The sequence below is a fragment of the Saccostrea cucullata genome, unplaced genomic scaffold (assembly GCF_032062105.1).
Source record: "Saccostrea cucullata isolate Sc308-1 unplaced genomic scaffold, CSIRO_AGI_Scuc_v1 ctg2979, whole genome shotgun sequence".
NCBI lineage: Eukaryota > Metazoa > Mollusca > Bivalvia > Ostreida > Ostreidae > Saccostrea > Saccostrea cuccullata.
In genome coordinates, this window is record NW_026931030.1 from 252,192 (window position 1) to 263,631 (window position 11,440).

At 34.6% G+C, this 11,440-nt stretch overlaps 2 protein-coding genes across 2 annotated transcripts; both read right to left on the reverse strand.

Moving 5' to 3' along the window:
- Positions 1-6,921: 6,921 nt before the first annotated feature.
- On the reverse strand, positions 6,922-8,925 carry LOC134231109 (putative nuclease HARBI1). The gene is made up of 5 exons (XM_062713031.1): positions 8,535-8,925; positions 7,978-8,090; positions 7,584-7,692; positions 7,291-7,480; positions 6,922-7,114 (listed from the first exon to the last, which is right to left on the reverse strand). Exons 1-5 carry the CDS (start codon positions 8,923-8,925, stop codon positions 6,922-6,924), a joined length of 996 nt encoding a protein of 331 aa, XP_062569015.1.
- A 19-nt stretch (positions 8,926-8,944) lies between these two features.
- Positions 8,945-11,259, reverse strand: LOC134231110 (uncharacterized). The gene is made up of 3 exons (XM_062713032.1): positions 11,048-11,259; positions 10,052-10,116; positions 8,945-9,099 (listed from the first exon to the last, which is right to left on the reverse strand). The coding sequence occupies exons 1-3, from the start codon at positions 11,257-11,259 to the stop codon at positions 8,945-8,947; spliced, it is 432 nt and encodes a 143-aa protein (XP_062569016.1).
- Between the last annotated feature and the right edge of the window lie 181 nt (positions 11,260-11,440).

The window sequence follows — 11,440 nt, forward strand, 5'->3', positions numbered from 1 at the left end:
TTAAACATTTCAGTGGCGGATCCAGGAATTTCGCAAAGGGGGAGGGGTTCGCAGTAGAAGGCAGAGGGTCAGGTGGCTGTACTGAAGCCCCCAGTGGATCGAAGCCCCCGCTAGCTGACAGGTTCTTACAAATAAGAGATGTTTTTCCTTGATTTTAGGATAATGGACATATAAATTTTACATACAAAAAAATTCAAACGGGGGGCACCGGCCCTGAATCCGCCTTTGCATTTCATAATATATGATTTATAGTATTCAATTTTCATTGTATTAGAGTCTTTTAATGTACTGTAACATTTCATTTATCACAGGAAGAATTATCTCCATTTTCAGAGGGTCAGCGAATCTTAAGATTGAATGGATTTATTATATTTCAATTTACTACAGCACTATTAATTTATTATATGCAAATTAATGGACAGGTATACAATCTTTGGGCGGAAAAATACATGTGTATTGTACTATTGTTAGATATAGGAAAATAATCAGGATTAAAAGGTGAAATGACCCAGTTAAGAAATAATGACACGGAAGGGAAATGACCTGAATAGAACATATCTACATGTATAGGTTCTTTAAGCGTGTACATGTACATAAATGGTATTTACCATGCTGAATTCAATTAAACATATGATTGTATTAGACTTGTCTCACCTGCCTTTTCGTATATGCCGGTATATATTACTTAGTATATATACTAGTATCTGAGAATGCCATGTGAAAGTAGTTTATCATGTTCGATTCGTTTGCATGATTTGTTTAATTGTTTTATAGGTCGATGGTATCGTTATTTGGGTCACAATAGAACGACCTTTTTGCCTAGTTTGCTTTATCGGTCGTCGACCTATTAATCTTTTTTTTTTTCGCCTTCCTCCTGTGAAATAATTAGATAAGAATTAAGTCTCTGACGTGACTGTATAGTTCTACTGGTGCTTATTACACAAGAAACTTTTGGTATAGTCTGTACTTGTGTTAAACGTTAAATCAGATCAAAATTATTTAAGGTTTCGTCAAATGTCAACATGTCCAAAAATTTATTTTTACAATAGCGCCAAAACTATGTGAGGTATAAAGTTAAAACTTCCACAGTTTATAAATTTATTATTTAATAACAGATAGAAAGTATCACTTCATAACAAACATGTTTATACCTTTGACGAAACCTTAAAAGCTAGTTTTAAGTATTGCGCTTTAAAGGAATTCGAAAAAAGCCTACTTTTTAAAGCATGGCAACACTCTAGTTTTTTTGTCGAAAATAAAAAAAATGTAATTTATCTTAATATATTGTACGTAGTCACTGTACCCTTGTACAGTGACTACGTACAATATATTACATTTTTTTTATTTTCGACAAAAAAACTTATTGAAATAGAATAGAATCAAAAGTGTATAAGGAGTACTAGCTAGCGTTTCGAGAATTTCGAAGACATTTTTATATTTTGTAATAACCATTGCAACAAGAAGCAGCAAAGCCAGGTTAATTAGAAATATTTACACATAACCTTCATCAGGTAGACTTAATGTACATGATTGTGTTCAGATCACGACCTCCACCCACCCCCGCCCACACCGGGAGTAGAGCTCTAGGGTGGGGCCACAATGTGCAATCAAAGTTTTACGTAGAAATCCATATACAGTGTATAAAACTTTGAAAAATCATCCCAATAATAGCAAAACCACGATAAGTCATTTTATAAGGAAGCATGCATCTTCAGGTAGTGGAGATTAAAGTTTGATCCAATCATTTCTCCATTGGGTACTTGTAGAGTGGTGCTACAATATGTGATAAATCATTTTAATTGCAAATGTTACATGTAAATGTAAACATTCATGATGGTGGTGGACGTACTCACTACATTTCCAGCATATAATATATAGAGTAGTGCTCCCTCAATAAAGATGCCTGTGACTTTTTTATTCCTTGTCGGGGGAATTATGTTGGATTGTGCCCCCCCCCCCCCCCCCCGACAATGAATTGCTTAATCACTTTTCTTACATAGAGTAAAAGGCCTTTATGATTTTTTAATAGTACATGTGTATATCTGATATAAATGCATATACCAAACAAGCTTATTCAGAGAATGTGTGTCCCCCGCTGAAGGAAAAAAGGGGAGGATGCTCAGAATGGGGGGGCCGACCCCCCCCCCCTTCCCCGGATTTGCAGAGTTATTAAATTATGTACTGAAGCAAACAAAAAATACCAATGTGGATATAAAGATTTTACTGCTTATTTTTTAGAAGATCCTTTTGATATAAAATATTTATCACACAATAATAATAGTTTGTACACTTATGCGTCATAATTTCTTCATTTCAGATGCTGATCCCACCTCTGATGTTTTGGAGGTCCGTGTTTGCTCTGCTCCTATTTTGTATTGTTTTAAGGACTTTTGATCTTGAATACTGTTCGTTATCTCCATATGTTTCATGCTAAATACTATCATTTGATAATTGATTAAAAAAACTCAACTGGGATTCGGGGGCCTTTCGCCTGAGAAGCGAGAATCTTTTTTATCTTTTATTTGGGAAGCGAGAATCTTTCGCCCTGGCCATCGATGAACTTAACATACCTAGGAATTAAATCCAAACAATAGGTCACATAAATATCGTAATAGTTTACATCATGTTCTACATTATCAAAATTTTACGAAAAACCAAGTGTGTTTAGTTTACCCTCTACTAAACCCTTTGACTTTAAAATCAATATGCATCTTCTTTGGGTCATAGGGAGTTGTCATGTAGAATTTAATCGCAAAAGTTTAAAGGCTTCTCGAGATATCCCTTGGAAATGAAAGTGTTGCATACAGACCGAAATGCAGCCGAACGAGGGACGGACAGAATGGCGGTGGGGGACAGAGGGAGGAATGGTATAAAATTTAATTTCAAAAACTCAAAAGCTTCTCTAGATATCGCCCGGAAATGAAACTTTCATACAAACAGACACACATAAAATATATGAATTTATGACCTTCACCTTTTCACCTCAAATTTAATAGGGATTTTCTTTAAGCCATAGAGAGTTGTGGTATAAAATATCATTGCAAAAGCTTAAAGGTTAATCGAGATATCGTGCGGAAACGAAACTGTTAAAACAGACAGAATTTTTTAAATTTATGTCATTAACCTTTGACCTTTGGCAGAACTACAGACGGACAGACAGACGGACGGACGGAAATACTGAAATTAATATTCTCCACTTTCAGTGGGGGGCCAAAATATCAATCAATGAAAATTTTTGTATAGTTCAAATCTGAACCGAAGGTTCCGTAGCCAATGCGCTGATTGGTGGATTGAAAAGGTCACTGGATTTGACCTACAAATGGGGTTTCATTAGATCTTTACATATATAGTGATCTAACTGGAGAGCAGATCAAACATCTAATTTTAATTAGATTGTGTATAATTCAAAGTAAAATATACAAAAATCAAAACTTGTTTTGGAATAAGTGTACAACAGTATAAATAGACTTTAAAATGTAGCTCACAATTCCAGACTTTACTTTACTGAAGTATTTGAACTCTTGATCAACTTAATTGTATTTGAATAACCTAGTGGTGTACATGTATATTGATCTGTTTTTGTATTTGGGGTCTCCGGTTCAACCCGTTTCAACCCCCACCCCACCCGTATTCCAGAGTTTGATCAGTCCAAATTTGTTTTGTTTTTTAAAAAACTTATTAATTTTACCATTTTTATATGTACATACCTCATCTCCCCATTCTCTCTCCCCAACTGCATGTCTTTACCCCCTCTCCCCCTCTAATGTCACTCACTCTCTCCCCACACTCTCGATCCTTCCCCCACTCTCTCTCTCTCCCCACTCCCTCTCTCCCCACTCCCTCTCTCTCCGCACTCACTCTCTCTCCTCCCACTCTCCCCAATGTCGAGAGAGAGACAGAGAGTGGGGGATGAAGAGTTATCTCCCCACTGCAATCAGGAGATAGGGGTCGACGAAACACATGAATGTGGGGCAGGTAAAAAGACAGAGAAAGTTTCCCTTTCTTTTTTGCCCCTAACCTATGTTTCCCCCCAGCATATTTCTTCTCTCACACCACTCTCTCCCTCTTTCCTACCCTCTCTTTCTTTTTTCTGCTTTACATCACTTGGCAGCGTTTCCATCGTTGAAAACTTTACATACGAAAACATTATTAAAAAGTAATAGTGTTTTAAGTCTGTTATTACTAATATCGCAAAAATTTGCGGTACTGGTTAGTTAAATTCAAACTAAATCACAACCAATAATTTCTAATTATGATTTTGAGCATTCTTGAAAAATTAATTTTCCAAGGAAAGCATATCTATTTATTTATACTCACGAAATAAACCATAGAAATTTGCAACGCATACAAAACGTTTAAGCTTAGAATAGAGCAAGTGAACCACAAGTGCCATGGGCGCTTCCCATTCCTATCTATACATTGTATGTGTATGTCAGATTTTCAGTTTAAAATTGCTTTGTAACTTAATTTTACTGGTAATCAAAAAGACTCTTACATGATATAAACCTACATGAATATTCACATATAGTTTGTAAATTCTATTTTACTGTTTCTGACCATAAAGGATTTGATATATGTATTTATTTACTAGTATTTGGTTTACTCCACTGACGATTTGGTGTTCACTAAATCGCCTCTAGTATAACACTGCCACCTGAACGGATCTTTCTGAATGGGGTGTCAATTGGTTGGTTATTGAACCAATCAATTATATTGGGTTTTTTTCCGTTAATTCCAAGTCATTTTGTTAAGTACTGAAGTTAAAAATGGAGTTTTATTACATTCTAAAAATATGCTATAAAGATTATAGGACATATGGTTCCAAGGAACATGTTCTAATAATATTCATAACATATTTTTTTAATTAAATCTACATTAAAGGTCTTTCCACCCTCACAATTAATTTTAATGGTTCAAAAAGTACAAGCTGACTATAAAATCTGCGAATCAACATTGTTGTGGAAATAATTCAAATCCACAAATTAAATTAAAGGTCTTTCCACCCTCACAATTAATTTTAATGGTTCAAAAAGTACAAGCTAATTCAGATATGGAGGTTGCCCCCCCCCCCCCCTTTTCCCGGATTTGCAGAATTATTAAATTATGTACTGAAGCAAACAAAAAATACCAAATGAATATGGATATCAAGATTTTACTTCTAGGCAATATCATCTTTAAGCAGTAGCAGTTGGCAGTATGCAGTGAGCAGTTGGCAGTAAGCACACTGTAAAAATTGCGTTTAGGATTTAAACACTTCCATGACGTGTTTAGATCTAAACATGTATAGAAATATGTTTAACAACTAAACACTTATGTCTTAACATGTTTTATATCTAAACGTGTTTAGAAATTAAACACGTTCTGCTGTAAAGTGCAGAGTTATCTTCCCGGAAATGACACAAATACGTTAATTTAAGCGCCATCGAAACAAAGCAAATCACAAAAAGCTTATGTGACGAATCAAGGAGAGTTACTGACAACCCAGTGGATAACCATGAAGAAATATTGAAAATCATTTGAAAGGCATCTTTTTACTGCAATGTATTAGGCCCTAAAGGTATGATTACTTTTTCTAAAGATTTGCATTAATAAACCACGATGCGCAATGTAAACAGCACTGTGACTAATTGGGGTCGTTTACTGACTTGCAGGAGAGTTTATATTGGATTTCATTAAAAATAATTATATAAATATCAGTACAGTTTCCAAATAACTTGAAATATTGATGTCAATTTCATTGGGCAACTTACGGTACTTTCACTTAAATCTGACTTTTTTTTCCTACAGGTTATCATGGTTATCATGGTTATCATCGTCGGAAACCCACGGGTGATCTCGTCTTTATACTTATCAAGCGCACGTGCAAGCACGTGATTTCATGAAAAATATTATATGTCATATTGTAGGATATCTTAATGCATGACTATGTTTAAGATATCAAAGCATTTCGTGATAAGTAAAGACGAGATCACCCGTGGGTTTCCGACGATGTATGGTTATGTGAGTAGTCCAGATCGAACTCAAAGTATGTACCAAGTATACCTGGCGTCACCTTCCAAGTGCAAATTGTTGTTCCATGATCAACACTAAGAAACCTATTCTTGTGAAGTGTGTTGGGTTACCCCTAATTCGACAATGTTCGACAGTTTTGAATACATGTACCTTTAATTATCCTTGTGCATTTGAAATGGATTACTTTTCGGCAGTTACTGATAGGATTTTATATCATGTGGTGCTTTAGGACTGCTGAAAATTAATCAAGTTTGACATTTTGGTGACTGACATATGGAAAACTCTGCAACTAATTTAAACTGTTTAATCATAATTATATATAAACATAAACATTTTGTAATTTTAGTTTAAATATCTTTAATAAAGCATTTTTAAAAAAAGTTCTGGGAATTTTTTTTTATATAAAATTGCCAGCTTATTTGTTAACATAAAATACTTTATATATAAATTTTGAAGATACATAGTTTGTTGCCCATCTCTCATGATCTCTGCGTTATAAATATAAGTGTTTAGAATCTAAGCACTTATGTGCTTAGATTCTAATCGCTTTCTCAAACTGGGGTAGGTTGAGCTAGTGGCGATGGTAATTGGTAAATAAAATATCTTGTATCTTGTATACATGTACATGTAGACGAATAAGGACTGAAAATGAGAGTAAGACATAAAAATTAGAAAATACTACATATACTGAAATATTATGCATGCATAGTATGCTCGCACATATTTGCAGCTCTCAGCTGTGTAAATATATACATCACTACTAGGGAAACATTTTGACAGTTTTCTTTCGTTTCGTTGTGATTCCGTTTCGCTTCGGCAGATTTCATTTCGCTTCAGTTCGTTTCGTTTCTATTTCGTTTCGCACAGGTACCCCTTTGCGAGTTTTGTATAGGTAATAAAATATTTTACTTAAGTGAAATACGTATCCACTATGTGATTGCGCATGTTTAATCCATCACCAACTACATGTAATGCATTGTCGTTTCCACCAAGCAGTTGAACTTCATCTTGTCTACAATCCACGATATCACCCCTGTCTATTCCAATGTTGTGCAATATTGCACACGCAACGATGTACCTCGTAGCTTGACGTGGGTCTGTCCTGATATAGAATGAATTACAAATTATTTCTCCAATTAACGGTTGTTGATTTATTCTTTGTCCCGACTGACAAAATGAAATAATTGAATGCAAAATAGTGACTAAGTTCAACGATCTTTTTTAAACAATTTTTTTTAAATTATTCTTTTTTTTTTTTAATTTTCAAATGCCAAATACCTTAGTACCCCTTGTAGGCACGAAAATCTGCGCTTCAAAATTCCAAACGTTTGTTCCACTAGTACCCTTGTTTTACAAAGTGATGCATTGAATCTCTGTTGTGGGACAGTAGAAGGATTCAGAAACGGTGTCATGAGATACCTTTTACACGGATAACCAGAATCTCCGAGTAGAAATCCGTTACATTCACCTATTAAGATGTAATACAGAATTACATTCTAAAAAATACAAATAATTTGTTGGTTTTGTGTTTTTGAAATGATAGGAAAGTGATTGTAAAACAAGTGCTGTACCATTCTCAAATTTCTGACACAATGCAGATTCGCGCCATATTCGGCTGTCGTGAACGCTGCCAGGCCACACACAAATACTTGTAATTCTGAAGTTGGCATCGCAAACAGCCTTTAAAAAATTTAATATAAAACGAAACATAATTATACAAGGACAATATTGAGGCTGCTTGATTTTTAAAATGTGCGTTAATTAATCGACAACAACAACATGCACAGAATTGATGGGGCAACCTACAGTGTTTTACAGTAATAAGATTAATGAAGCGACTTTGAACCCCCCTTCTTTTTATTTAACAAGTAGGATTTGGACAACTTTTTTCTTGAATGATTAATTCTCACTCTAAAAAAAGTCTTAAATCCGTGCACATTTTTTTAAACATCGCAAAAAATATACCTGTACGTTCAACGAATGGAAACCTTTACGATTGACATAATCAGGTTCGTTGTCATTAGGGGCAATAATTCCAATAAATGTGCCATCAACACACCCTAAAACGTTTGGAAATCCTATAAGAAAAGATCAAATTAAATCAAAGCATGCATGATAAGTCTAACTCATTTTTTTCGGATTTTAAAAAAATAAATAAAAAGGTAGGCCTATATTTTTTCTTATGACACATGAATAAAACTACATAAACCGTAACCGTTTGTGTAGTTCTATAAGTATCTCTTACATGTTGAATGTTTTCAAACCATAAAAGCCAGTGCCGTCCATATGAAAAAAAAACAACTTTTTAAAAGTTATTTGAGTAGATATATTTCTTATTATTTGAAATGTCATGCAATCTAAAGAGTACGAACACATAACAGGCACCCAAGCAAACTTGTACGAGTTGTCTGTTCATTGGAGTTGTCTTTCTTTGAAAAACAAAACCGAAAGTACAATGCAGACGAAAAATGAAAAGGACATTGATAATTTGATTTCATTGGGAAGATGCGGGGTTTTTTTACCTGCTATTTTCAAAAACTGTTGTTTTGTTTCTCTGGCACGGTTACCCTTGGGGAAGGTGATACAATCTGCCAGCAAATGAACTATAGCATCACAGACTGATCGACAACATCTTCCAGTAGTTGTTTCAGACACTCCAATGCTGTCCCCGACCAGTCTGTGAAACGCCCCCGTTGCTAGGAACCTCAGGCAGGTGAGAATCTGCAGGATTGGAGGTAAGGCGCTGTTCTTCGTCGTATTATGCATAATTGCTGGACTGATTTTGTCCAAAATATATAGGATAGTTGGAGTTCTAAACCTATACCTATCAAAAATCTCATCCTCAGAATATATCTCTAATGGATTCATTCGGTCTCGTATTACTCTTTTTGAAATTCTACGAATACGTCGCATTTGTCGCCTGCGGCGCCGTTTATGTTGCGTCTGTGTCTATTCCATCCGGCAGTCCGCATATCTGTGGTCGCCCTTCAAAGGCTTGCATCAATGCGTCCTCGGAAGCTGTTAGGGAAGAAGGCGCCGGACCACCGCCTGTCTTTGGCCTTCTCAACATGTCAATCTTTTCTTTACCTGGGTCAATACATGTCCTCTTAATTTATTTTAAATATGTCTTTAGAAATTTGCATTTATTGAGCAGGCATAGATAAGACAAATCAGTTACGAAAGCCCATTTTGCTCATTTTCGTAGGTTAAAAGAATTCGCGAATAAACTTGTAACTTTAACGTTAGAGCGAAACTTTCGTGTTATAACGGGAAACTTTTGCTGTTTAACCAAGACATTTGCATAAGTCTCCTCTTTCTTGTTTGTGATCTAGTTTATTCAATACAATGAAGATTAAAGACTATCTTTATCTTGGACCATCACAAGCAATAATTATAAGTTTTCTTGCAATTGTGTGTGTCTTTCCTGTTTCTAAATCTCGTTATAACGTGAAAAAATATTTTTTAACCTACGAAAATGAGCCCAACGATTTTTCGTACATTTTCATTCATCCAGAAAAAATGTAATTTGCCTCATTCATGCAACAATGTCCCATTCCAATTTATTACTTTAACGAAAACAACAACTTTATAAAAATTGTGACCATGGTATTACCTTTCATGTATATAACAGTAAACTGTATTTCTCAGCACGTATCACAGCCGAGGGGGGGTTCCCTTTTTCCAGACATAACGTTATACTATAGAAATTAATTGAGCAATAAAAGTTAGCCCCCCCCTTACGCTCTCCCAAATAGGATTTTCGAGTTTGGATATTCCTTTTTTTCTCTCTCTCTCTTTCTCTCCCTTCTCTCTCTCTGACTACCCCTCCCCAAATTTCAGAAACGATGATACGACACCGTTTCCGTTTTCCATAAACTTGAACCAAAATGATAACAACAATGATAACAATAAACGTTTAGATGAAGTTTTGTACTGACAAAAAACAAATGGAAATCATCAAAACAAATTTAAAATAATCATCAAAAGTCTAAATGAAACCTACAAGAATTAAACGACTAAATTAAAAAAAAATTGATACCTCTTTGTTTGATGTTGTTAAATTTCTTCTTTACTGTGTCGTTGTCTCTGTCATTTTTGTAGCTTCTACAACACCATCATTTTGAATATCAACCGCCCGAGAGTATTAAGAAAAGTAAGCCATCGAAAAAAATCAGAGGAATAAGGAAACGATGACATTTAATAGCGACTTTGGTGTTCAAAGCGATATTCTCTTTCTGTATACAATAATAATTAATAGTATATGAATGTATAAAGAATACTTCAGAAAATGCTTTAACCTGTTAACACCTAATTTAAGACCACAGAACATAACTGGAAAAATTGGGGGGGGGGGGGGGGGACTGGTCAGACAATCGTATGAGAAGACTATGGATAACTATTATTTTTAGTCAGAAGTTTATTGAGATCGCCAATTAGGACGTATCAAAAAGTATCACTGAATCCGATGTAACGATACTGAGTGAGCATATAGTATAATTTGATTTGTTATAAATTATTGTTAAATGAATTGTTAATTAATTATATCAATTTCAATGAATTTAATCCTTATAACGAATTTAATCCGTTTCTAAAAATTGTTGAATTCATTACAGCAATTTAAAAATTCTTTGTATAAGCTATTATAAGAATTTATAAATTCATAATGAAATGGATAGAAAATTCTTATATACAACGAATCAAATGTGAAATGTTTTCATTCTTGTCCGTTAATCTTCTGCGATCTAAAACGTTTTCTTAAAAAAAAAACGCATCGTATTTTTTTAACTTTAGATCTAATATACAACTGCACATCAATGGATGTCAAACCGTCACGTTCCAAACAGTATTGGGTCGATATGAATAGTTACCCATGTAAAGATTGAAGGGAGATAACTACTAAACTTTATTTACAACAGGTCCGCGTTACAGCGAGTTGGAAAGGAAAAGTTAAGTAAAAACTTAATAAGCTATAATATTTTTTAAGTGTAGGAAAATTAAATGTTTTGATTGAATATGCAACAACAACAAAACTTACAAGTTAAGGGTTTCTGCGATGGATTTCCACGTAGATTCTTTCAATTTGCCATGTTTACCCTTCACCCCCGAGCCCTTCATTTTACCGAAGAGGGTCTCTTCATACTTCAAAACCTCTTCTATGAGGAGGATCTCCTCCTCTGAAGTCCAATTGGTGCCCCTTTTCTTAGGATTATTTTGTTCTGTCGGGAGTTTTACTTCGACAAGCTCCATGTTTGTGAATAAAACAAACAAACAAAGCAGACAGCAATACCTGTTTATTACGTAACAAACATTTCATCAAATTTTGTGTACTTCGTATATTTCGTGAGACCGCTTAGATCATTGAAAAAAATTGACAGAGTATGTACTCAGTAGAGTTGAGAACCTAAAAATTCATATTCAACAGAGTACA